Source organism: Enhydra lutris, unplaced genomic scaffold (assembly GCF_002288905.1).
Source record: "Enhydra lutris kenyoni isolate GAN:26980312 unplaced genomic scaffold, ASM228890v2 scaffoldscaffold33, whole genome shotgun sequence".
Lineage (NCBI taxonomy): Eukaryota > Metazoa > Chordata > Mammalia > Carnivora > Mustelidae > Enhydra > Enhydra lutris.
In genome coordinates this window covers 16707367-16735212 of record NW_019154117.1, presented here as the reverse complement: position 1 = coordinate 16735212, position 27846 = coordinate 16707367, and the positions used below count along the sequence as shown (strand labels likewise).

At 41.6% G+C, this 27846-nt stretch overlaps 1 protein-coding gene across 1 annotated transcript; it reads left to right on the top strand.

Annotated features, from left to right (window-relative positions):
* The first annotated feature begins 17571 nt into the window (after positions 1-17571).
* On the top strand, positions 17572-25737 carry LOC111153558 (riboflavin kinase). The gene is made up of 4 exons (XM_022512652.1): positions 17572-17970; positions 18858-19009; positions 22590-22692; positions 23429-25737. The coding sequence occupies exons 1-4, from the start codon at positions 17889-17891 to the stop codon at positions 23557-23559; spliced, it is 468 nt and encodes a 155-aa protein (XP_022368360.1). The 5' UTR covers positions 17572-17888; the 3' UTR covers positions 23560-25737.
* Positions 25738-27846: the final 2109 nt, after the last annotated feature.

Here is a 27846-nt window from a genome sequence, read left to right as displayed (position 1 = left end):
TTGGGGCGCCTGGGTGACTCAGTGGGTTAAAGCTTCTGCTTTCGGCTCAGGTTATGATCCCAGCGTCCTGGGATCGAGTCCCGCATTGGGCTCTCTGCTTAGGCAGGGAGTCTGCTTCCCCCCCTCTCTCTCTGCCTGCCTCTCTGCCTGCTTGTGATCTCTGTCTGTCATATAAATAAATAAAATCTTTAAAAGAAAAAAAATTATATTACTTTTGCCATACGTTTTTACATGTAAACACTTAACATTTTTTACATTTAAATATTTAATTCAGTTAGAATTCATTTAGTGTATGTTATAAAGTATAGAGCTAACTTCATTTTTTCTTAAATATTTAGCTAGTTGCCTAAACTTGATAGCCCGTACTATGGGTAAACATTAAGTATTTTAAAAATAAAATAAAAATAAAATTACTGTCTCTTATTAGCCTTTCGGTCATGTTTTTTCATGTGAACTTTTATGGTGGTTCAATGGACATTTTTTATTGAAAATTCTAGAAAAGTACATTTGGTTGTTGATTTGTCAAAATTTGTCAACTTGTAGGTTGGCTGATTTCACTTTTACTGTTTTCTGAGGTGGGATAAATGAATCAGTTTGCCTTAACACGAAAATGGAACTTCTGGCCTTTCCACTTTGAGTAGAGTAAAAAAAGAAAGATTAAGCTATCTGTCACCCAGTTCTGTATTACTCAGAGCACTTGTCGCATACAAATGCTTTGTTTTACAAGTTCTGTTTAGCTTTTGAAAAAAGAACAAACATTTGAAGTATTGAAGTGCCAGATACTTTCTGTAACACTCAACAAGATAGTACAGGCTGATTTTTGTCTTATCAGTGAGGATGGATATTTATTTCACAAGATTGGGAAATCAGCCTACTTTGTTTCTTCCCCACCCCTGGTGACTCCTTAGAAACCATCACAATTCAGAAATGTTTATGTAGTCAACTTCCGTTACCTTCGATTCAAAGGTAAACCACACTTTGGAATGTGAACCACCCTGTGCCGAATGCAAGGTGGAAATGAAAATGTCAAAACATCGTTCTAAGAAGAAACATTTGACTGTGAATCAGCTTGGTCAGATTTGAGCGAAAACAAGTCTTTGATCAACCATTTCAGAAACAAACAAAAATATTCTATCTCAGTAAACTCCTTGCCATCAGAGTTGTGGAATACCCATCTCATGGAAGCATGAAAAAAAAAATCAGGAGCATTAGCCATTCCTTTCTTGTTGCGGGTATGCAAGAAACATGTGAATTTGGGGGGACACATCTAATGATTCTTTTATTCATTAAGTTTTTTTTTTTTTAAGATTTTATTTGTTTATTTAACAGAGAGAGAGATCACAAGCAGGCACAGAGGCAGGTAGAGAGAGAGGGGAGGAAGCAGGCTCCCCGCTGAGCAGAAAGCCGGATGCAGGGCTCGATCTCAGGACCCTGAGATCACGACCTGAGCCCAAGGTAGAGGCTTTAACCCACAGAGCCACTCAGGTGCCCCATATTCATTACGTTCTTTGTGGGGGCACTTGGCTGGCTCAGTTGGTAGAGCATGTGACTTTTGATCTTGAGGTTGTGAGTTCAAGCCCCATGTTGGGTAGGGAACCTACTTAAAAAAGAGAAAGATGTTTTTGAAACTGGTAATTGAGATGATTTGGAAAAAGGAAAATTTGGCGGTGGCTCAAGGCCAGAGAGCAGTGGTGATGGTGGAAACTTACTTTTCACTCTATATGATTTCTACCTTTCCAATTTTATACCATGTGCACGTGTCACATATTCAAACAAATTAGTTCTTTTAAATGTTATTTCTAAACAGTACCTTTTATGTTAGGTCTCAAGTTACATTTGGAATAAATGCAAGTGAGAGTGTAACAATACAATCTGGATAGAAACCATTGATTACATTTTAAACAATTTACACTTTATTTACAATTTATTATTTTGTTTCATTCATTCATTCAACAAATATTTAAGCAACAACCCTGTGCCAGGCATCAACCAATAATTAGGTAAGTCAGGGGCGCCTGGGTGGCTTGGGGTGCCTGGGTGGCTCAGTGGGTTAAAGCGTCTGCCTTCGGTTCAGGTCATGATCCTGGAGTCTTGGGATCGAGCCCCACATCGGGCTCTCTGCTCAGCAGGGAGCCTGCTTCCCTTCTTGTCTGCCTGCCTCTCTGCATACTTGTGATCTCTGTCTGTCAAATAAATAAATAAAAATTTTTTAAAAGTTACTTAAGTCAGATGGTGAAGACTACGGGGGCTACAGGGATTATGCACAGAGAGTGAAAAGAGAGATCGCTGGGGTTATGCAGACTAAGCAGAAACCCACAAAACAGTCACACTTGTGACATGTTTTATAATCTTGCTGGCTTGCCATTAGTTGCTGCGAAAATACACCGTGATGAGCCCCGAGGTGTGTGAACAAGGATGAGGATGCATTTTGTTGAATATCCTTCACCTGCGACAGCCTCCAGGATGGCCTTTTGCTTCCACATGCTACTTTTGCCGTCTCCATAAACGGTAACCCCTGCCTTATAGTTTGAAGAGGGAGCTGGGAGAAAATTCCTTCGATTTTACTTGTAGTTATTAAGGCAAAGAATTTTATAAACGTCATGGTGGTAGAAGATAGACTGAGGCATGATAAACACGTTAGGGTTTACTTGAGCAAAAAGTCAATTCGAATCAGGCAGCATCCAGTCCTGCAGATGGAAAGCTCGAAGGAGCAATACGAAACGAAAGACTTCAACAGGCGGAAAGGAGGAGGAACCAGGAGTTCTATTGGACCAAAGGTAGGTTATCGCAAGGTCACTCTCCTTTAGGGGATGGCAAGGGTTTACCAGGCAGTTGACCTGACTCATGCTGATCAGGTGATTCCTGATTCACTGGCTTAAGATCCTATTGCTTTGAGAGCCAAAACTATAATTGAATGAAGTCTTGGTTTTGTGACACAGGGTTTAGCATAAGTGACTTCATTTGGGGCCTCTTGGCTTGTTTTTTAACAATACCAGCTAAAGGGCGCCTGGGTGGCTCAGTCGGCTGAGCGTCTGTCTTCGGCCCGGGTCATGATTCCAGGGTCCTGGGATGGAGTCCCATATAGGAGGAGTAGGGAGCCTATTTCTCCTTCTATCTTTGCCTCTATTTCTCTGTCTCTTGTGAATAAATAAATAAAACCTTAAAAAATAATCATTAAAAAATAAAAAAACAATAGCTAACTATAAATGATTCCAAAGAAAATAATTTCTTACCTCATTGTTTAGACTTAAGGCAAGTAAAGGACAGACTCATGACCACATGTGGTTCATACCTTCTTCCTTTTTTTTTTGTAATTAACATATCATGTATTATTTGTTTCGGGGGACAGCTCTGTGAATCATCAGGCTTACACAATTGTGGTTCATACCCTCTTAATGGCTAAGGATCACAAAAGAAGCGTTCTCATTCTCCTCAAAACTAAAAAGTCTTAATAATGTCTACATTACGATGTAAACAAACAGAAAGGAAGTCCTGCAAGGCTTGTTTTAGGTAAATATGAGGTGGCTGTGATGACTTAAATCCCCTTTTACTGCCAGGATGCAGGAAAGCAAACATGGCAGTGGAACTCAAAACACGGAACAATGGTGATTTCAGGGCAGAGACAAGGAACTCACAATGGAAGGACACACAGAAAATCCCAAGGGTTTTTGTGTTGTTTTGTTTCTTTGTTTTGAAGAGGGTGGAGAGAAATACTTTAACACAATATTAAATTATTCTTGGTATCAATGTACCTTACTCATTAACTCTTCTATTTATTTTTAAAACGAAGACATGTTTCCATTTCATTAAATAATGCTCAATCTTCTAAGCAAAACCCCAAGGTTATGAGTGAAATTTGACACTTTCTTTTCACTTTTTTTTTTTTTAATTTATTTGAGAGACAGAGATCACAAGTAGGCGGAGAGAGAGGAAGGGAAGCAGGCTCCCCGTAGAGCAGAGAGCCCAATGTGGGGCTCGATCCCAGGACCCTGGGATCGTGACCTGAGCTGAAGGGCAGAGGCTTTAACCCACTGAGCCACCCAGATGCCCCATCTTTTCACATTTTTAATGAAATCTCTTGAGAAATTTAGAGCAGTCAAGTAAACTTTTTAGAATGTAGGTAAATTTTACATCAAACGAATCTTTTGATATCATGCTACAATTTAAGATAACAGAATTAACATAAATCTCTTATTCATTCTGCTAATGTAAGGAAGTTAATTTAATTAACCTATATATTAACGTTTATATTTTGGTACTGATGAATTATATTATGAATATTGCTAGAGGAATCAGAACAGTCTGGTGTATATGAAAACCAAATGAGATAAAAAGGACCAAGTTCTTAACTAAGCAACTCATATTAATGTTATGAATTTGTTAACTGTAGGTTTCAAGCCAGAGCTTTTCTAACTATAAAAGAGAAACATTAAAATTGGTACACTGATTTATAAAACAGTTTTGCTATAATATTAAGTATTCCAATTTCATTCAGAAAGAAATCTAACTTACTTTACTGTTTACCCATGTTAAAGACGAGACAGAATGGAGTCACTTATGCTAAGCCCCATGTGACCAAAACAAAACTTACTTATGGTTTTGGTTCTCTCAGAAGAAACTTATGGTTTTGGTTCTCTCTCTTAGACCAGCTACTCAGGAATTGTCTGCTCAGCACTAATTAGGTCATCTGCCTAAGAGACCCTGGCCATTCCCTAAAGGAAAGTGATTTTGTAATAACCAGCTTGCTTTTTTGCCCAGTGTAACTTCCTTGTTCCTGCTCCAACCTGCTTATAGAATTCTTGCATTTTGTCCAGCTCCTCAGAGATGCTTTCCTTCTGCTAGACTGGATGCTGCCTGATTCATGGATTATTGACTAAAGCCAATAAGACCTTTTAAAGTTACTCAGCTGAATTTTGTTGTTTTTTTTTTTTTAAGATTTTATTTATTTATTTGACAGAGAGAGATCACAAGTAGACAGAGAGGCAGGCAGAGAGAGAGAGAGAGAGGGAAGCAGGCTCCCCGCTGAGCAGAGAGCCCGATGCGGGACTCGATCCCAGGACCCCGAGATCATGACCGGAGCCGAAGGCAGCGGCTCAACCCACTGAGCCACGCAGGCGCCCCTGAATTTTGTTTTTTAACACCTGATAACAACTTACCTTGTGATACTGGCTGGTAACATAAGCAGCAAATGATTCTGAGGACTCACACAAGACTCCATAACAATGCAGACAATTTTATATTCAAGAACATTTACTTTGATTTAGTACATATTTACATATGTTCTTCAGGCAGCTTATTTTTAGGACTATATTTTGAAAATTAAGCAAAGTTTTTAAAATGGGCTTTGATAGGAAACATACGCACTGTGAAAAACTTATTTGCCTTCTCATTTTACTTCCCCTCCCTCCACTCCAGCCACCAATACAACCAGTTTCTTGTGTAAGAAGTTGTGCGTGTATCTAAGTGTTCTGTATATATCTGACCTTTTGGATACAAAGGACTCTGGGGGTGGGCTGAAACTTTCTATTTGCCTCCTCTGGCCCATCTAAAATTTGCTTGATAGAGTTCACTTTCCTGCTTGAGGATGAACATTCAGCAGGTGTGTGAGGCTCAGCCACACGCCGCTAATGGGACACATTCTCAGTCTGGTAATTTGATTGTTGAGTCACATGCATTACCCAAACCTCGAAACTAGTTTGAGGCTTCTTACTGCCACAAATCATCCCTTTGAAAGCAGTGGATTCCGAGAGAGCCACAATAGCCCTCTTCATAAATAAATAAATAAACCACTTCATAAATCCTCCCTCTTCTCCATATTCTATTTTTAAACTCGATTTGGATCAGGGATCCAAGAGTTGTGTAATTGTGTGTCAGCAATTTCCTTTGAGAAGTCTACACAGTGAGGGGCAGCAGAATATGCCGTGCCAGGGGTGCTAGGTGGTGCGGCTGGTTGGGCAGCTGACTCTTGGTTTCGGCTTGGATCATAATCTTGGGATCCTGGGATTGAGCCCCATATCTGGCTCCAAACTCAGTGCGGAGTCTGCTATAGGATTCTCTTTCTCCCTCTGCCCCTCCCCCAGCTTGCGCACGCACGCACTCTCTCTCATAAATGCAGATATTGTTAAGAATAATAATAAAAGAGGGGCGCCTGGGTGGCTCAATGGGTTGAGCCTCTGCCTTCTGCTCAGGTTGTGATCCGGGGTCCTGGGATTGAGCCCCGCATCGGGCTCTCTGCTCCGCGGGGAGTCTGTGTCCCCCTCTCCCTCTGCCTGCTTCTCTGCCTGCTTGTGCGCTTTCTCTCTCTCTGTGTCACATAAATAAAAAAAAAATCTTAAAAAAAAGAATAATAAAAGAATATGTCACCCCAAATATATGCCTCTCTGGCACACGCATTATTTTGAGCTAAAGGCCATCAAGAGCCAGCAGATACAGGGAAGGCTTTAAAAACAGGACACAGGGGCACCTGGGTGGCTCAGCTGGTAAGTGTCAGCCTTTGGCTCAGGTCATGATCCCAGGGTCCTGGGATGGAGCCCCATGTTGGGCTCTCCGTTCAGCAGGGAGTTTGCTTCTCCCCCTTTTTGTGCTCTCTCTCTCTCTCAAATAAGTAAAATCTTAAAAATAAATAAATAAATAAATAAACAGGACACAGGTTTCCTTTCATAAAGGAAATACATATTTCTAAAAAAAAAAATTCCATTTGTAAAGCTGTCTCTCTCTCTCTTGTGCTGGGAAGAGGAGGAATCTTAACAACTCTTACCAATGGGAAGTCATCTACGTAACAAGCCTTGCTAAACAACCCTAGTTTGGGGCTCACTAAAACAGCAGGGACCTAATCTTTAGGACCTCAGAATGCTTCCCTGCCCTCTGCACCTTACCACCACATTACTAAAAGCCCATTTACAGCAGTTTCTTTTACTCAGTGTATCATGTCTAACTTTCAGCAAAAAATTATAAGGTATGCCAAAGGTGAAAAGATTCGGTTTGAAGAGATAGAGCAGGTATTAGAACCAGACCCAGATATGGCAGGGGTGTTAGAATTTCCAGAAAGTGAACTTCAAACAATTAAGATTAATATGTAAGAGCGCTAATGAAAAAGTAGACAGCATGCAAGGAGAGGTATGCAATGTAATTAGAGAGATAGGAATTCTAAGAAAGAATTAAGAAGAAATGCTAGAGGGCGCCTAGGTGGCTCAGTTGGTTAAGCGACTGCCTTCAGCTCAGGTCATGATCCTGGAGTCCCGGGATCGAGTCCTGCATCAGGCTCCCAGCTCCACGGGGAGTCTGCTTCTCCCTCTGACCTTCTCCTCGCTCGTGCTCTCTCTCACTGTCTCTCTCTCTCTCTCTCAAATAAATAAATAAAATATTAAAAAAAAAGAAGAAGAAATGCTAGAGCTAAAAAAAAAAAAAAATCTGTAGCAGAAATGTACGCCTTTGATGGGCCAAGGAAAGACTGTGTGAGCTTGAAGATATGTCTATACAGACTTCCAAAGCTGAAAAACAAAGAGAAAAGAGGATGGAAAAAATTGAAACATAACATTCAGCAACAATGGGGCAACCAGAAAAGATGTAACCTATGCAGAATGGGATTACTGGAGGAGAAGAGGGGAATGGCAGAAATATTTGAAGCAATAATGACTGGGGAGTTCCCCGGATTAATGTCAAACACCAAACCACAGGAAGCTCAGAGAACACCAAGCAAGGTAAATGTCAAGAGAACTATACCTAAGCATATCATATTCAAACTGCAAAAAAGAAAAAAAAAATTTTTTTTTAAAGAAACCTGAGAAAAAAACGCCTTTCCTCTAGAGAAGCAAAGGTGAGAGCTCCATCCAACTTCTCCTCAGAAACCACACAAGTTAGAAGAAAGTGGAGTGAAATATTTAAAGTGTCAAAAGGGAAAAACCACCAACCTAGAATTCTGTATCCTGTGAAATTATCCTTCAAATGTGTAGGAGAAGTGGAGACTGTCAGACACAGAAATACTGAAGAAATTTGTTGTCAATAGATCTACCTGGCAAGAAATATTACAAGAAGTTCTTTAAAGAGAAGGAAAATGATATATGCTAGAAACTTGGATATGCATAAAAAAGAAAAAGCATTTCCTCAGAAACCACACAAGTTAGAATAGAGTGGAGTGAGATATTTGAAGTGTCAAAAGGAAAAAAAACCAATAGAGGAAGAATAAGTAAAGTAAAATAAAAAGTAAAGTAAAATAGAAGTAAAAAACCTTGATTTTTCTTATTCTTTTATTTATTTATTTTTTAAGATTTTATTTTTAAGTCATGTCTACACCCAATGTGGGGCTTGAACTCACAACCTAGAGATCACGAGTCCCATGCTTTACCAACTGAGCCAGTGAATTGCCTCTTATTTTTCTTATTCTTAACTGATCAAACAAATAATTGTTCCAAATATAATAGCAACAATGTATTTGATTATACATATACATATATATGTGTGTATATATATATGTATATGCTTATGTACAAGTGAAATTGTGGTCAAAAACCAACTTCTTATATTTTGTCTAGAAGAAACCCACTTTAAATATAGAGACACATATCTGTTAATAGTAAAAGAATATAGAAATAAATACCATGCTAACATTAAGCAAATGAGAATGGAAGTAGCTGTATTAATTTCAGACAAAACAGACTCTAAAGCAAGGAAAATTATCAGGAAGAAAGACAAGTATTACATAATGATGAAGGGGTCAGTCATCCAAGAAGATATAACAATCCCTAATGCACATGTACCTCACAAAAAGGCATGAAAATACACGAAACAAAAACAGATAAAACTTTAAGGAGATATGAATGAATCTACCATTATGCTTGGAGACTTCAACAACCATCTATCAGCGATAGATCCAGCAGGCGGAAAATCAGCAAGGGCATGGCTGGACTCCATAGCACCATCAATCAACTAGGTTAACTGATGTCTACAGACTACTTCCATCCACAAGAGCAGAATGTACAACTCCAACTCCCATGGAACGTGCACCAACAAGAACCACATTCTGGTCATAAAATACATCTTAACAAATTTAGAAGAAAAGGCTATATCCTGTATGACTCCAGCGTATGACGTCTGGAAATGGCAACGGTATGGAGATGGTAAAACGATCAGTGGTTGCTGGGGGTCAGAGGAAGAGAGAGAGGAGTAGACAGAGCAGAGAGGACTTTTAGGCCAGTGAAAGTTACCCTGTATGATATGACAATGATGGATATATATCATTTTACACTTGTCAGAAATGCATAGAATGTACAACATCCAGAATGAACCCTAATGCCAATGGGGAAGTGATGTTGACGTGGGTTCATCCATTGTAACAAATGGGCCATTCTGGTGAGGGTCATTGATAGTTGATAGTGGAGCAAATTGTATGGGGGTAGCCACCGCACTCTGTACTTTCTGCTCATTTTGAACCTAAAGTGGCTCTAAAAAACAAAGTTGTATTTTTGTCTTTTTTTTTTTTTTTAAGATTTACTTATTTGAGAGAGAGAGAGCATGCGCGGAAGGCTAAGTGTGTGGAGCCCAACACCGGCCTCGATCTCACAATCCTGAGATCACAACCTGAGCCAACACCAAGAGCCAGATACTTAACTGACTGTGCCAACCAAGCACCCCAAAAACAAAGTCTGTTATTTAAAAAAAAAAATTTATTTAGCTATTTGTCAGAGAGAGAACAAGCAGGGGGAATGGCAAGCAGAGGGAGAAGCAGGCTCCCCGCTGAGCAAGGAGCTCCATCCCTGGACCCTGGGATCACAACCTGAGCCGAAGGCGGTTGCTTAACCGCCTGAACCATCTGGGTGTCTCACTTTTTCCCACCTCTTCAAAATACAGCTGTAGTCCAGACCGAAAACAACCCTAGAGAATTTTTCAGTGCAGCTCTGTTAATTTTGTATTCTGGGTAGAATAAAATGGCATATCTCAATTGTGAAAAAGGAAAAAGGAAACACCGGTAATTACAGAGACAAACCAAAATGATTAAATATGCAATTCCTTTCAGTAGCATGGATGCTTTTGCTGCGGTCGTCATGTGGCAGAGGTCTCATGAGGGTGAGAGAACACGGAGCGGGAGGTCACACCGCAGCTGAAGGATGGCTAATTTTTTGGATGAGTACATCCTGCCTTAACAAGGAGAGGTTTTCAAAGAAGAGGAAATTTCTATCCAGACCCTGAAACGTATTTACTAATTATTGTGAAAATATTCCAGGACCCTAAGAATAAGAAGTATTTCTTATCCTCTTCTCAGAAATTTCTGGCACATCTTCTGGTTCTATACCATTATCGTACCAAATATATAATTTCAAATGTTTTGTTGATGGGAAAGAAGTCTCAATTCTTTTACTGTAAAATTTTGGCTTCTTTTCTCCGCCTCATACTTTTTTTTTTTTTTTAAGATTTTATTTATTTGACAGAGAGAGATCACAAGTACGTGGAGAGGCAGGCAGAGAGAGAGGAGGAAGCTGGCTCCCCAGCGAGCAGAGAGCCTGATGCGGGGCTCGATCCCAGGTCCCTGGGATCATGACCTGAGCCGAAGGCAGAGGCTTTAACCCACTGAGCCACCCAGGTGCCCCTGCCCATACTTCTTAATGAAACATAGATTCAAAGGAAGCTTCAAAAATCATAACTTTTCAAATTAAAACAATCTGTTACCAGATACTTCTGTTATGGAGGAGACATTGCCATGGTCATGACTCACTGAGGAGCCAAGTCCAAGTGCGTGAAGCAGTGAGTAAGTCAAACTCTTCTAGAGCGTATAGAATTCTCCAGTGTATAGTGCAGTTCCTTAACTTGAATTTTTGTTTGCATTTTTCATGGCAAATGTCTACCAAGGGAAAAGCAAGGTGGAAGCCTGCCCCCTTGTGGATGCACGAGGAATGGAACTGTTCTAGTTCTTGGTTTGGGTCCCCCCCCCACCCACCCCGCACGGGGAGAATTTAAAACGGTATTTGTCCCAATTACAGAGGGAATAATTATTCACTGAGAAAAAGTACAGGAAAATCATAAAGAGCAGTGGATACTCAAATCTGAGTGGACTGTATGAAAAAAACATGAGTAATCATCCCAGTCTCGATTTGGAGTGTACCATATTGAAGCAGCACAGTGAGTGAAGGAGTGAATTTTTCTAAACCTGATTTTTCAGGTCAGTTCTTGGTCTCCAGGCCTGGCCTGACATTAGGGTCTGACCTTCTAGAAATATTCATGTCCCATTTGGCTAGATGATAAAATTATGTTTATGGTCCAAAAACATATAAAAATTATTTGTTAGTACTATTGATAATTGTCCATTTCTACCTGAAAGGTATATTTTATTTTACTTTATTTTATTTTATTTTATTTTATTTTATTTTATTTTAGAGAGCACGCGCATGCATGCGAGAGCGGGGGAAGGGACAGTGGGAGAGAATCTTAAGAAGACTCCCAGCTGAACATGGAGCCTAAAAAGGGGAGGGGCAGGGCTCAATCTCACTACCCTGAGATCCTGACCTGAGCCAAAACCAAGAGAAGGATGCTCAATCAACTGAGCCACCCAGGTTCCTAGAGGGTTGTATTTTCACCTAAACAAACATTTCGTTATGGGTTGTTATGGGATAGATGGGTCTAGAAGACCAGGAGATGAGTTAACTCTCCCAGAAAGGGTGATCTTAGGTCCACTGTTGAAGGCTGAATTCTGGACTGGATGGCTTCCTGGTATTTCACAGATTCTTCCATTCTTTGGGGTTTATCAAATCCCAGGCTTACGTGGTCTCAGTTTCCCTTTCTGCAAAATGGTAGACCAGATTGGTAATTTGCAAACTGTGTGCCTCTAGAGGTTTCAGAATATTTGATCCAAATTTCCATGTAAATATTTTATCAATCTCATTTCCAGAATATTATTAAAATAATATTATTATATATTAAGATAATATTATTAAAATAATATTGCATTGGTCATGTTATAAAAGCATATACAGGGAAATGATCCCAAGTTGAATGTGTTTGAGGCTGTCAGCCTCATGGAAGAAATTTCCATGGAAGAAATTTATGCCATACAAAGGAAATTTTCCAAGTTCAAACTCCAAGATACATTTGAGACAATAAAATACTACTTTTGCTTCTTTTTCATATAGGGATTCCGTGTGAGATTTTACATGTCTGTTTTCATGGGGGGACTTCTGAAGACACTTTACCCCTCAACCAGCTCATTTGTACTGTGGTCTGTTTATAATATATTCTCTACGACAGACCAACAGGTGATTTTTTTTTAAATTTTTATTTATTTTTTAAATTTCTTTTCAGTGTTCCAGAATTCATTGTTTATGCACCACACCCAGTGCTCCATGCAATACGTGCCCTCCACAATACCCAACAGGTGATTTTTTTTTTAAGATTTTATATATTTATTTGACAGAGATCACAAATAGGCAGAGAGGCAGGCAGAGAGAGGGGGAGGAAGCGGGCTCCCTGCTGAGCAGAGAGCCCAATGCGGGGCTCGATCCCAGGACCCCGAGATCACGACTTGAGCCGAAGGCAGAGGCTCAACCCACTGAGCCTCCCAGGCGCCCCATCAACAGGTGATCTTAATGGCATTACTAATACCGAAGCCTTATTATGCATGAGATACTGATTTAGTGGCTTTTCACCCATTAACTCTTAAGTCTTTCCAGGGCTCTATGAGGTGGCCAGTGTTAGTCGTCCCATCTTACAGTCCCAAAGAGGTAAACGGAGGTCCCCAAAGAAGTGGTAAAGCCGGGGTCCCCTTTTACCTTCTCCGGATCTCTGTCACCTCGTGTAGAACCTTCCCGCCCTGGTGTGCACAGTGCACATTCCTGCTTCAGCAGCATGCCCCAACTTGACGCCATTCCTTCCTCCTCCCTGTATAGCCAATTCACAGCCATCTTGAGGTCAAGTCTTATCTCTGGAAAGCACGTTCTAGTTCTCCTGATTCCTGGGGCGCTCCCGCCTCTCTGGTCCACTGTAGCATTGGTTCATGCTAGGAAGCCTGTTTGTGCAGAGGCCCAGAAGTGTGTTAGAGGGCCTGCAAAAGTTCAGGAGAGGCATGAAGGCAGAAGCAGGGGAGGGTGGGGTAATGGTTTTGTTTAGACTTTACCCTAGGGTAATGAGAAGCATGGAAGGCCATTGGTATGGCTTGATCAGAATGGCATGTGAGAAATGTCACTGCACCTCAGATAACCGATTGGGGTTGTATGGGGTCAAATCTAAGGCTGGGAGAATGGAAAAGAGGCTGCGTCTAGTGGGTAGGTGAGAGGCAGTGACCTGGATTCAGCAGGTGCGAGGGAGAAAGATGGGTCATGGGACACTTGGTGACTGCTTAGATATGGAGGCTGTGACCTCTGATGTCAGACTTAAAGGTCAGTTATTTTTAGATGCATTTCTTAAACATAGACTTTAATTTTTTAGAGCAGTTTCAGGGTTCCAAAAAAATGAATGGAAAGCAGAAAGATTTCCCCCATATGGCCCTTTCTCCACCTCCTCCTTGTCCCACAGTTTCCTCTATTATTTACATCTTGCATTAGTGTGGGGCCTTTGTTATCACTGATAAGCCAATACTGATAAATCATCATTAACTAAAGTTCATAGTTTACCTTAGGGCTCACTCTTTGTGCTATAGCATTATATGCTTTTTGACACATACGTAATGTCACATAGCCATCATTACAGTAACAAAGGGTTTCACTACCCTAAGAATCCTCTGTGGCTCTGTTTACTTCTTGCTCTCTTCCTCCTAACCCCTGGCAACCACTGCTCTTTTTATTGTCTCCAAAGTTTAGCCCCCACCAGAATGACATATAATTGGAATCATGTCATACATAGACTTTCAAGGTTGGCTTGTTTCACTTCGTATAATATGCCTTTAAATTTCTTCCATGTCTTTTCATGGCTCGATCCTTTCTTTTGATTGCTGAGTAACATCACGTTATATGGATATGCCACAAGTTATTTATGCATTTACCTGCTGGAGGACATCTTAGTTGCTTCCAAGTTTTGGCAAGCTGGAGCAGATTTTTGTGTGAACATACTTTTCTAACTCCGTTGGGTAAATACTGAGGAGCGTGACTCCTGGCTCATGTGGTGGTTTTGTAAGAAACTGCCAGCTGTCTTCCAAAATGCATCGTCTTGCATTCCCGCCTGCATGGACGAGAGTTCCTGTAGCTCCACGTCCTCACCAGCACTTGGCAATGTCGGTGTTCTGGATTTGGGCTAGTCTTAGACATGTGTGGCAGTATCTTATTATTTTGTGTTTTTAAAGTTTTATTTATTTAAGTGATCCCTACACCCTAACATGGAGCTCAGAATCACAACCCCAAGATCACGAGTCACATGCTCTTCTAACTGAGCCAGCCAGGCTCCCCAGTATCTTATTGTTTTAATTTGTAATTCCCTGATGACACACGATGTGGAACAACTTCATACACTTACTAGTCATCTTGATATCTTCTTTGGTGAGGTGTCTGTTCAGATCTTTTGACCACATTTTAATTGAGTTGTTTACTTACTGTCAAATTTTAAGAGTTCTTTAGACTCATTTCTTTATTGTTTCCATAGAGTGGGCCTTTTCTCTCTTCCCTTCACGTCTTCTCAGTTCTACTCACTCCCAGTTCTACCTGTGGTCTTTCTTCCTGCAGAGAGACAACTCAACACCAGAGAAGCAGGCTCTTTGCTCAGGAGCAGAAAGGATGCTGTTAGAACAGCTCAGACACAGAAATAGAAGACATGTTTTGAATACTTAGTTAAAAGCACTAAGTTTGATAAAGACACACACACACACACACACACACACACACACACACACTTTCAATTGTAGATTTATGTATACAATGGGAACTATGAATGCTGGGTAGTGTTTTTTGCAGTCAAATGACTGGGAAAAAGGCTGTATCCTACAGGCTACAGAACAATCACCTGAATTGTTGCAACCCTGTTCTTTGGCCACTGAGGTGGAGTGCAGGGTGTGGTGTCAAAACATGTTTCTCCTGATTAGACGGGGCCCCAAATGTGGGGCAGTGATCCACTGGGTGGAAGCCAGTGGTGAGGACCGTGGAGGGATTCACCCGAGACACAACAAAGGTGATAGAAATTTACTAAATACACCACAGGAGAGTGGTGAGTAGGACCACACAGGAGAGGCTGTCTGCAAGGAGGCCGTGGGTAAGCGGCTGCATTTAAAGGGGGAAGATGAGGAGGTAGGATGACATAGGAATTTTCCCTTTTTTGGTAACTGTGCATGGTTGTCAGTAAGTATCCATTGGTCAGTTAGGGCCTGTGGATATTTGAGGTTTCCCCAAGGACCTGCCTGCATCCAGACAGGTGCTTGCTGTGGGCCCCTTCTACGCCTATTTGCCTAAAAGCAGCCTCTACACAGAGGTCTGATTTAAGTAGTAAAGTACTTTAGGGATAAAACCCAATGGCAGATTGAAGGGAACCCTTGAGAGGCTATTTTTAAAGTGATGGGGGAGCCACTGAGGGTTATCGAGCAGGAGTGGAAAAGGATCAGGCTGCTCCCTTCCATAGCTTATGCTGATTACACAGTAATTGTGCACAGTCACTGAAAAGGCAACAGGATTTAAAAAAAAAAAAAATTGGGGCCTAAATGCTCCACCTTAGGAATTCTCCAACCCCCCCCTTTCACTCTTTATAAATTGGGGTTAATTCTTTCCTCCAAAACTGATGTGAGGATTGTATAAGATAGTATGTAAATTATCTAGCATTATCTCATTTAATTCTTAAAACCACCCTTCCTCATTTATTTCTCATGACTCATTTAATTATCTTATTTCATTTCATTCCCGTACCTCCTTGGAACTCTGGGGTGTAGAGGTCTGCTTTATCAGGCTCTTTTTTTTTTTTTTTTAAAGATTTTATTTATTTATTTGACAGACAGAGATCACAAGCAGGCAGAGAGGCAGGCAGAGAGAGAGGAGGAAGCAGGCTCCCTGCTGAGCAGAGAGCCCGATGTGGGGCTCGATCCCAGGACCCTGAGATCATGACCTGAGCCGAAGGCAGCGGCCTAACCCACTGAGCCACCCAAGCGCCCCTGCTTTATCAGGCTCTTACCTCCAGGCCTTTCTATTTGGTGCATCACTGAAGACATCCATGATGATGATAATTTTTACAACAGGCCAGGCAATTTGTTAAGTGCTGTACATCCATCAGCTCACTTAAATCCCACAAAATTATTAATATTCCCATTTAGTTGATACGGACACTGAGATTCACACAGTGTGCTTTGCCCAAGGTCACCCAGCAATTAAATGAGGCAAGGCTTGTATTCAAACCCTGGCTTATCTAGCTCAACCACCTGTGCTCTTAACTATTAACTATACAACGAGCCTTTTCTGTGAGGTCTGCTCCCTGAACAACCTTCCAAGCACTTTGTCGGGCCTTCTGTTGGAATATTGACAGCAGAGCACTGGAATCAGGCTCACCAGTCAGTCTCTCTCACTAAACTGAGTCCCTGAGGGCCAAGAACTTGTCTTGGTCCCCTTTGATCCCCCCAAACCTTGCACTGTGTTTGGCACACTCCAGTCTCTTAATTCGTTCTTTCTGCAAATACACGGAGTGTTTGCTATGAACCACGCAGTACACTAGTCTTAGGGAAATATGACAGTCTTGCCAAAAATGACCCCTTCGGTAGCAGTGTAGACAGAATGTAATTTCAACATTGGGTAAGCATTAACATAGGTACATACATGTAAGGTACAAGGGACTGCAAAGTCTGGACAGGATTTCACACATATTCATAGAAAAAAGCAAAGAGAACAATTAAAACTTTCTTCTCAAGAACAAGAGGATGCACCTTGTGACCGACCCTTGTAATTTTCTTGAAATTTCCCTTGAGCTGCTTCCCTACGTAATGTTTACAGCTCCAAGGGTTAGAAGGCCCACAAATTGGCACTGCAGTACAGAGGACGCCTTTTGTCGGGTTTACTGAATTCTCAAGGTTACTCCTCCCAGAGGGAGGGTTAGGCAGGCAGCTGCACCCCTCCTGAAAGAAAACTGCATTACTGCAACCTTGCGCTAGTCGCCGGGGTTGCCGCGTTAGACCAGAACCTGCTTCCTCGGCGCTTGCATTCCTACAGAACTTCAGACCGCGGTCAGGTGCTCTGGGGGAGACGAGGGCCATTTCCCGCAGATAGTTAAAACCTCTACGAAGCGGTGATCTTGAGCTGGAATTTTGGAACTTTAATAAACGTGTAAAGAACGAATGGATGACGAATGACCATCGAGCTCGCGGTTGCCAAGAAGCTGAAGAACGTCTGTGACGTCAGGATCGTAATAGAAAGGAGGAGGGGGGAAAAACACTCGGGATGGTCCGAGAACGGTATTTGCACAGCAAACAAGATGAAAGACGAACTCCCGCCACCGATTCCAGCGCCCGGAGCCCCGGGAGAAGCACAGAAGCGGCCGACCGGCGGTTCCGGGACCACGGCTCGGGGCGGGGCCACGCAGGGGGCGGGGCTACGGAAGCCGCGGGGCTACGGAAGCCGAGCGGCTCCGAGGCTTCTGGCAGAGGAAGTGTGCGCAGGCCTGCGGCGCAGGGCGGGCTCAAGCCCTTCCCCTGCTGACCCACGACGTTCCCACCCACCCACGCCCGCATTTATATTCGCCCTCGCCGGTTCCGGGGCAGACCCGTGGTTTTAGTCGCTCGGCGTTTTCTGTTGGTTCAGTGCGGTGAGGGACTCACTGCGGCGTGACGTCGGGCGCCTCCTGGCCGGTTGAGCGCCTGCCCTCCGGGCCGCCCGCGGGGGGGATTCGGGCATCAGCCCAGCTCCTGCTCGTGTTCCCCGTCCGGTCCGGGGTTTCTGGGCACCGCTTCGACGGCGGCTTCGCGGGACCCGCAGACCGGGTCGCAGCCCGAGCCCCAAGCGGACGGAGTCATGAGGCACCTGCCGTATTTCTGCCGCGGCCAGGTGGTGCGGGGCTTCGCCCGCGGCTCCAAGCAGCTGGGCATCCCCACAGGTGAGCGCGGAAGGTCGCGGGGCCCCCTCTCCCTGCCCCGGCTCCCGGGGTTGGGTCCAGTGGGACGTCAGACGCGGGACTTGGGGCTGCCGGCAGAGGTGACGCCCTTCCCTTCGCTCGGTTCTTGCTTCGTTGAGCCGGAGGACCTTTAGTCACATTGAGGAAGTCGTCCTTACCCACGGCTGGGGGTTACCGGGGATCGGGCTGCAGGGGGGGTGAGGGCAGAAAGCCGAGCTGAGTTTCGGGATCCCCCTTTCCCGCCTCTTTATCCAACCAAGCTAGAGCTGCCAGGCATGGCACGCGTCATCCCCATTAGGAAACGTAATGTGAACCAGATTGGTTAAATTTCCAATTTTTTTGTTCTCTTTGTATGTCTTGTTAGCAATTGGATGAGAATCAGGTATCTTTTTTTGGTCTGTCTACATCGGTTTCAGTAGTCAGGACCTGACTGTGTGAATAATTCATTCTTAAAAATACATACCAGGGTTGTCCCTGGTCTTTGAGTTTGGGACCTAGCCGTGTGTATTTTGAAAATAAGAATTGTTTGAAGAGCTTCTGAACCTCCTTAAGAAAGACCAGGTCTGGCGGGGGCGGGGGGGGGGCGGATAAAAACAACACACAGCTGTTCGTGCACCTGTTTTCATCTACCTCAAGAGTGTCGGTGTTTTTGTTTTTTGGAGAGTCGTATACATTTAATTGTTCTTAACCTTGCCACATGAAGAGGAGAAAAAAAGCCCATGCCAGACTATAGAATGGTGGGATTCGTAGTCGTAGGCAGGATTCCAGGAAACTTATGAGCGTAATGATTTAGGCTAGCCTTCATGCGATTTTTATAAATATTTGCTATGAAACTGTTAACACTCAGAATATTTATTTCTGTTATTTAGCTAACTTTCCAGAACAAGTAGTTGATAATCTTCCAGCCGATGTATCCACAGGCATTTATTATGGCTGGGCCAGTGTTGGAAATGGAGACGTTCATAAGATGGTGGTGAGCATAGGATGGAATCCATACTACAAGAATACAAAAAAGTCTATGGTAAGAATTATATTTAGGTCTGTCTCTGAAAACGGGGTAGTAATTTAACCTAATACTCAGTTTTAGATGCACATAGAAATCATCAGCGGTACTCACAACATGGTCCAAATTACTAGAATTTTTGGCAGTTTTCTTGAAGGATTTTCAAGTGAAGTGTTGAGTTACTGTTTGGATTAACTCTTCATCCTTTCACTTTCAAAGTGAATCTCTTACAAAATAAAGTGAGTCCCTTGTAAAAGGGGGAGTATAATTGGATTGTGCTTTCTGATCATTCTGTTGATCTCTGCCTTTTCATTGGAAAGTTCAGTCCATTTACATTTAAGCTAATGACTGGTAAGGATGGACTTCTGCCATTTTGCTGTTTTCTATAGGCCTTACAGCTTTTTTGTCTGTTATTTCTTCCATTACTGCCTTTTGTTTAATTTTTTTTTGTAGTGACACATTTTGATTCCTTTATTTCCTTTTGTGTCTTTTCTAGAGAATTTGTGTGTGTGTGTGTGTGTGTGTGTGTGTGTGTTTACCGCGAGGAGTGCATTTGACTTTCTACAGTTATAAAATCTATTTTGGATTTATGACAGTTTTAATAGTACATAAAAACTCACAAATTACATCCTTATACGTTGTGTGCCCAATAAAAACAGTAATACTTTTTATGCATTTTTTAAATCACGTAGAAAATAAAAAGTGGAGTTTCAAGCCATAATTGCAATATTAATTTTCATAGCTGTCCATGTGTTTATCTCCAGTGGAGACAGAAGTGAATTACTTGGGGCACCTGGTAGCTCTGTGGGTTGAACATCCAACTCTTGATTTCGGCTCAGGTCGTGATGTCAACATGGTGAGATGGAGTCCTTTGTCAGCTCTGTGCTGGGCGTGGAGTCTGCTTCAGATTCTCTCTTTCCCTCTCCTACATTCCCCCTTAAAAAAACAATTGAATTACTTAAGAGCATGTTTGAGAGATAAAGTTGCACTTGCTACAGTTAATATAGTTCCTTCACCCTTTAATTACTTGCTCACGATGCTGAGATAGAACTGCTTACTCCATAGATGGTGCTGTCTAATAAAATTGCAAGGTGATGCTTTTTTTTTTTCCCCTCATAAACTACTTGGAAGGTGTACCCTTCTGTTCTTTTCGCAGTACCCATGCCACTTAAGAGCTTAATATGCTAGATAGGGCTGGATCTTGGTCAGGTTAAGTGTGTGGAAAAACAGAATAGATCTAAATTTAGTCCTTGAAGAGTTTGCAGAAGCATGTCACAGTTGGAAAACCATAGGGCTAAGTTCTGGTACAAACTGTAGAAATGGCCCAGAATTGCTTAACATTGTGTTCAGTATTTCTTATTTTTGAGTATTAAGGATGTGGGAATTATTTGGAGTAGATAAGGAAAAGAACTACTGAGAGAATACAAAATCGTTTTCTGTAGATAGGGAGGAAATGAAAAGGAGAGGGAAAGCTATTCTATGACAAATTTCAGGTAACAGGACTATGACTGTAGCAGCCCAAGTCCTGCTAGAATGAGAAGAAACTCAATTTTCTATTGGTAGGAGGTTCATACTCTTCAGGTTTTATTTTTTTCTTTGGTTGCCAATACTGGACATCTAAGATGTGCCTGTTTAAGTCTTTTCCCCTTTAAAAAAAAAATTGGATTGGTTCTTTTAATTAACTTAAAGAAGTTCTTAGTATGTCCGAGATCTGATTGCTTTGTTGTCATACGTATTGCAAATATTGTTGCCTTCTCTATTGCTTTTTTTGGTTTGTTTTAATGGTGTGGTGTCTTTGAAGAACAGAGGTTCTTAATGCTAATATAATCTAATTCATCATTTCTCTTTAATGGTTAGTGCCTTTTAATAGCCCGTTTAAGGAAACTTTGCCTCCCCTTGGTCATTACGATACTCTTCTTTGTTTTCTTCTAAAAACTCGTCTTAAACTTTTCTCATCAAATTGGTTTTTGAGTATGGGGCAAAGTAAGGGTCAAAATTAACTTTTTCCCGTACGGACATTTAGTCTGTGCATTTATTGAAATATCATTCTTTCATGACCGTGCGGCACTGTCATCTTGGTCATCAACCCTGTGACTTTATATTTGTGAGTCTAAACTGTGCTCACACAGACTTGGTTTCCTAGTCTGTCTTCGGGTCATTACCACATTGTCTTTATTTCCATAGCTTTTATAATAGGTCTTGCTATCTGACTGTGGAAGTCCTCTACTTCTGTTTTCAAGATTTTGGAGGGATAATGTCAACCTTCCACATTTCCTTACAAATTTTGGAATCACCTGACACTTTCCACCATTAAAAAAGCAAAAAAAACTAGGATTTTGACAGGGGTGGCATGAAATACGTAGATGCATTTAGGAAGAGTAGACATCTTTACCATTTTTCTCAGTGATGTTTTATAAGGATCAGCGTTAATGTTTCTAAGTATCACTTCATATATTAGATTTTCTAAAGTCCTGCACAAAATATGCCTCTGTCTCTTAAGTTTCACGTTTCTAGATTGTTTAAAGTTCTCTGCATCCGCCCTAGCCCAGTCTCTGGAATTTGGATTGCAGATTATCATCTACCTCCTCCACCGTTTTGCTTCAACCTGTCCTGTCCATTTGTCAACATCGTCTCCCGATAAGGTCCTACATTGGCTCTTCTGCCTGCGTGTCAGTCTTCAGCTCTGCCTAACCTTTAGAAGTTTCCGTAACATGGCGTGTGTCACAGACATATGGATCCTGGTTAACCTTAGAAATGGGTCTTTTAATAGTAACATCTCTTAATACTTTGCTCCTTACTTGGCAGTGTCTTGACATGGGTGTTTGTTTTTATTTTTTGTGGGTTTTTTTGCCTTGATAAGACTTAATCACTTTGCATGTTAGTTTTTTTAAGGATTTTATTTAAAAATAAAAGCAATCTCTGCACCCAGTGTGCGTACACCCAATGTGGGGCTCAAACTCACAACCCTGAGATCAAGTTGTGTGCTCCACTGACTGAGCCAGGTAGGCACCCCTGCATGTTAGTTTGTGGTTTTTTTTTAAAGATTTGATTTGAGAGAGAAGGAGCACAGAGGGAGATTGAAAGGAAGAAGCAGACTCCGTGCTGAGCAGAGAGCCCAACATGAGGCTCCATCCCAGAAGCCCAAGATCATGACCTGAGCTGAAGGCAGATGCTTAACCAACTCAGCCACCCAGGTGCCCCCCCAACCTTTTTTTTTTTTTTTTTTTTTTTTTTTTTTAATATATAAACAGCAAATCATACCAGATTTGTGGTATAACATCTGCCTTACTTAGTTATAATGTTTATATGTAAGGTCAGAGGCAGGAACAGGACTGATGAAAGAATTTGGGAAAAACTGCACTTAGATTTTAACCTGTCTTTAAAAATTTATTAAGGGTTGCAGCAGCTCTTTCTGCCCAGGAGTCCTGTCCCCGTGCTTTAATAAAATCACCTTTTTGCACTAAAAAAATAAAAATAAAAATTTATTAAGGGTTGATTGTTTTATTTAAGTTATGCCCACCATAAATGTGGAGATATATTTCAAATTTCAGATACTCTATAATTTCATGGTAATCTTTTTCACATTTCTTAATTCTAGGAAACTCATATCATGCATACCTTCAAAGAGGACTTCTATGGGGAGATCCTCAATGTGGCCATTGTTGGCTACCTCAGACCGGAAAAGAACTTTGATTCTTTAGGTAAGTTGTGCTTAGGTCTTCTGAAGTATTACTGCAGCTCTTCTGCTGCTTCTCCCAGTAACAGCATGGCAGGAGAGAGAACATTCGAGCATTTACTCTGTGCCTTACATGTTTCACTTCCACCAAAACATACGAGGAATTCTTTTGCCCCTTTCACAGGTGAGGAGATTGGCAGAGGGGTTAAGTAATTTGCGTAGGGTCACATCAGTATGTGGTGGAGCCTAGATTCCGACCCACCAGGCTGGCTGCTTCTCTCCCAACAGTGTGAAGTTAGTGACATCTTTTTCCTTCTCATATTTTAAGGAATAAGTGAGAATGAATGCTGAGAGGAGTAATCGTTGCTTTGCAGTGCTTGACGTGTAAGAAACTAAATCAGTACTTGAAGCAAGTGGTATCAAGTATGTTAGTATAGTGTGGCTGTTTCAGTTCTACTGTAGAATTTGATAAATGTGGATACCGAAGAGGCTTGATCACGAGTATTTGTTCCATTTGGTATTTGTGACATACCTTCGTGCTAATGCCCTTCTCTAAGAAATTGCAAGAAGATCAGGGACGTCTCTTGTAGACCATTGACTTTTACTTAAGTCTGGAAGAAGGGATGAAACAAACTTTTATTGGGTAGCTGCTCTGTGCTAACGACGCTGCTAGCCTGGGGGTTTTTAGGAGTCCGAACAAAGGGGTAGTCAAGAGTGTAGCAGCAGTTTTTCATCGTTTCCCTGCTCTGTTCTCTCTGCAGAGTCCCTTATTTCAGCAATTCAAGCTGATATTGAGGAAGCTAAGAAACGACTAGATTTACCAGAACATTTGAAATTCAAAGAAGACAATTTCTTCCAAGTTCCTAAAGGCAAAATAATGAATGGCCACTGATAAAAAAAATCACCTTATTCTTATTTATTCATTTACTGTTTTCTAATATTTTACTGCTCATAACTCCTCCGTCGTTATATTTTGAAAATCAGATATTTTCTTACAGCTGTGAATTAGTTTAAACAGTACAGTGTCTTTACCACGTTATGTTTCAACCATTCAAATCAAACCCATCATGCTATAGTACTAAAGTGATTGATTTTAAAGATCAAGATTCTTTTTGATGTAATATGTTGATTAAAATGTACCACTAGAAAGGTCTTAAGTGTCTTAAAATGGACATGAAAATGTATATAAGTATGGGTAAAAAGGCAAGTCACGAGATTTGAGGTGAGAACTAGTAATTCTCATGGTGCCCAGTAGTACATATATACTTGTGTAGTGTGTGCTGCTCAGTAGGGCAGGCTTAGCAAAGTAAATGTATTCAACAGAGGTGTGAGAGTTGATTATAAACCTAAGGGAAAAATCCAGACTTTATATTTTTGATATTTTGTGCATTAATATATTGTTGCAAACATGTAGACGTGTGAATTTTTTTTTTCTCTTGTGTGAAGTTTCATTGTGGTTAATCATTTCCTTTATGAGGTCAGATCATTGCACTGTGTTCATTTTGTTTTACAGCTGCCTCAGTTCTAATTGGTCTATACTCCCTCTCCTTATCATTTGTTTGTTTACCTCCTGAAGCAGTAAAATGAGTGTTTTTCTAATCTCTAGCTCTCATTTTTGTGTTGTATGACACTTCTCCGTTTTAAGAGCAGATGTTCAATATTTTTCTTGACTTTGGTTCTTTTTCCTTGGAACAACTGTCTGTATCTTTTTTTTTTTCCTATCCCATTTAGAATGCCCTACAACTAACTGTTCATTTAGACAAAAGATTGCCTCTATATCTACCATTCCATCCCTTCACTATATAAAGTGATTAAGTGCATATCTGTATTGCATTTTAGGAAAAATATCCCCAAAACTTCATTAGGTTTCCTCAAGTTTAACTGAGCACACAGACGTTCATTTGTAAATACCAGTTTCTTAAAGAACACAAAACATTTGTTTTCCCCCCTGGGGAAACCATTTAAGAGCCAATTAAATTATGAAAGTTATTTATTTTTAATGTAATTACATATTCCTGAGCAAATATAAACCGTTGGAGCTGTGTACGTACAATGTAATTCAGTGCTAAACAGTGCTTGTAGCTTTGGGGAAAGGCATAAATAATTAAGTTTTAGTTACATAATCCTCATACTATGCATTTTTTCTTCCTCCTAACAAATAATTTTCGGCTACTTGAGACTCTGATTTGGCAGAAAGTTGAAATCTTTGGGTATTTAGGAGATTAAGATTACAGATTGTTTGGGCCTCTGAAACAGTACGTGGCATTATTGTTCACTTAAGCACCAGATTTGGAGTGGGGAAGGGGAGCAGAGGCATGAAGAAGGTAATTTTAAAAGTAACTCGTTATAAATCATTTTTCCTGATATGCATAGAGAACAGATTTTAAGAAAAATATAAAGTATTTGGAAAAACACCTAAAACATCCAGAGAAAGGGGAAGCATGGATATCTTCAGCTGGATTGTGTTTTGCTTTTTGATTTATGAATTTATGGCAAACAAAGTAGTATATGTGTCTTTGTTTTATAAAAAGATTGAGAAAATATAATTTAACGTTAGAGATGCTTTACTTGAAAGAAGCCACAGTTATTAGTGGCTTTAGAAAGCAAAGATAAAAACAGACATGGAAAGTGTAAAAACAGGTTTGTGTTTGAATAGCCTGCTGCTAATTACGTCCTCCTTAAATGTGTGAAGTTTGATATCGTCACCTTACAATTTGAAAATCGTATATTGTGAGGTGTAAGAGCCAATGGTGTCTACACTTCTTAAAGTTTTATATTAAGTATGTATTATAAGAAATGGCAGTAGTACCATTTTTGATTAATCTGATTTCAGGCCTTGAAATAAATCTTATCTAAATGATGTTTTTTCCCCCGTGTCAGTTTGTCTGTGTGTAGGTTCCTCATTGGCCGCCTGGTGGTCCCTTGCCGGTGTGTTCGAGGGCCTGACTGGCGAGTTGCCGGGGGCCGCTGGAGGGGGAACCTGCGTGCATGGTAGTTCTAGAACCAGGGGCTTTGCCTTGACAAGCCCCTGTTGATGCCTGCAACACAGGTTTATTTGGAGAGCATTCTATTCTTTTTTTTTTTTTCCTTTTAAGATTTTATTTATTTATTTAGAGAGCACAAGCTGGGAGAGGGGCAGAAAGAGAAAATCTCAGCAGACTCCACGCTGAGTCCAGAACCAGACACGGGGCTGGATCCCACAGCCCTGAGAGCACGACCTGAGCCAAAATCAAGGCTTAACCCACCTGAGCCTCCCAGGCGCCCCAGAGAGCGATCTGTTCATAGGGTGTCAGTTCTCAAAAGCCTACTTTCTGAGGGTGAGGGTCCCCATTATATTTTTAGTCCTAAGAGCCGGAGGAATAGAAGTCTGAGTTCCCTTCCATAACTCCTGCTCCAAAACAGGATTCTGCTGTCTTGGTGACTAGCAGTCCCTCAGAACTCCCGCTTGTGTCTAGTGTATGCGGGGACACACGCGTGTTCCTCCAGTGCTTCTCTCCAGTGCTGTGGACCGTGGGGGCTCATGCGTTTGCAGCTACGGCTGCTGTTGTAACAGCTGGGATCAGGGAGACGTAAGCCAGAAGATTACTTAGACCTTAGGAGGACTGTTTTGCTTTCCTGGTAAAAGTGCCAGCCTTTTCCTGTCTCCCCATCCCCCTGCCCCACTCTCCTGACTCGGGAAATGGATGTGAGGCTGATAGAGGAGATCCAGTCTGACCGTCAGAGACCGAGCTGGGAAATAAATGTGCCCCGTGAAGAGATGCCATCAGAAGCAAGAGCAGAAACAAATTCTAGGACCAGCTCTACCATGACAGGTAGAAGGATTATCAGATAGAATTTGAAATGACTTTAATATGTGTAAAGAAATGAGTGTTAAAAACTGGTAAAATAAGGGTCAATAAAAATTGGGTAGAGGGAAGTTAGGTGGGGGATGACGAAATAAAGGGGATTAAGAGGTACAAGCTTTCAGTTCTAGGATAAGTCACGGAGATGGAAAGTATAGCACAGGGAATATACTTAATAAGGTATGATTACAGATGGTGACTGCACTTAATGGTGGAGAGCACTAGTAATGTACAGAATTGTTGAATCAGTATCATGTACACCTGAAACTAATGTAACACCATATATTAATTTAAGTAAATTCGTTATAGCTTTATTAGGGTATGATTGACAACAAATTGCACATATTTGAATTTTATGACTTGGTAAGTTGATATATGGATACACAGAGGTAAAAAGCAATGTCAGGATAATAAATACCACCCCCCCCCAAATAAAACCTGGGGAGGATAGGCATGGATTTAAAGTGGTTATTCATCTCTTCAAATCTGGAGTGTCCAGGTGAATTTGTGTGTTTACTCTTTTAGTTGGAGGTGTAGATGATTACAAGATGCCAGCACTGGATGGGAAGTTAATTTTTTGTGCCCGCCTCCCCAAATTCATATGTTGAAGTCTTAGCACCCAGTGTGTGAGCAGGTGGGACCTTTGCTGGGCTTAGAGCTGTCATGAATGGGCTTGCCCTTAGAAAAAGTTACTCCAGAGAACTTTTCGTTCTTTCTGCCATGTGAGGACGAGGATGCAAGGAGAAGTCAGCAGTCTGCGACCCAGGAAGCATCTCACCAGAACGTAACCATGTTGGCTCAGACTTCCAGCCTCCAGAACCGTGAGAAATAAGTTTCTGTCCTCTATAAGTCACTCAGTCTTGGGGTATTTTGTTACAGCAGCCTGAACAGACAGAGGCACCTGTCAGGTGGCCTCCTCGTTCCCTGTTCTCTCCCTTCCCCTGTTCCTCCTCCCCTCCTCCTCTGTCTCCCACTCTCTCTCCTCTAATCGAAACAGACGTGAGCCATTGGGTTGGGAGTGAATAAGGTACAAAAGCATCATCTATAAAATACTTGTAATTTTTTGCTTTGGAACTAGATTTGAGTTGTCAGACTGCCGTCCTCCAGATTAGTCTTGATCCGTTTCCTAAGATCAGCGCTGAAAACCAGTACCAGTTCCATGGGTCACCCAGGACAGGGGGAGAGCAGAGCTGCTGGAGGGTGTGGGGAAGGGGTGCATGGCAGTCCCCGTACAGAGTCTTGAGCACTCACTGTTGCTATCTGTGGGAGAGCCTCATCTTAGGAAGCACTTAGGTGATCAGCGAGTGTGGCCAATAGGCAGGTAGAAAAGTCAAAGC

What these genes read in the sequence shown, in the direction of transcription:
- LOC111153558 (XM_022512652.1), top strand. Translation starts at nt 17,889, where the DNA reads ATGAGGCACCTGCCGTATTTCTGCCGCGGCCAGGTGGTGCGGGGCTTC. An exon ending in GCAGCTGGGCATCCCCACAG is followed by an intron (nt 17,971 to 18,857) that starts GTGAGCGCGGAA and finishes TCTGTTATTTAG; the next exon opens with CTAACTTTCCAGAACAAGTA. An exon ending in AGAATACAAAAAAGTCTATG is followed by an intron (nt 19,010 to 22,589) that starts GTAAGAATTATA and finishes TCTTAATTCTAG; the next exon opens with GAAACTCATATCATGCATAC.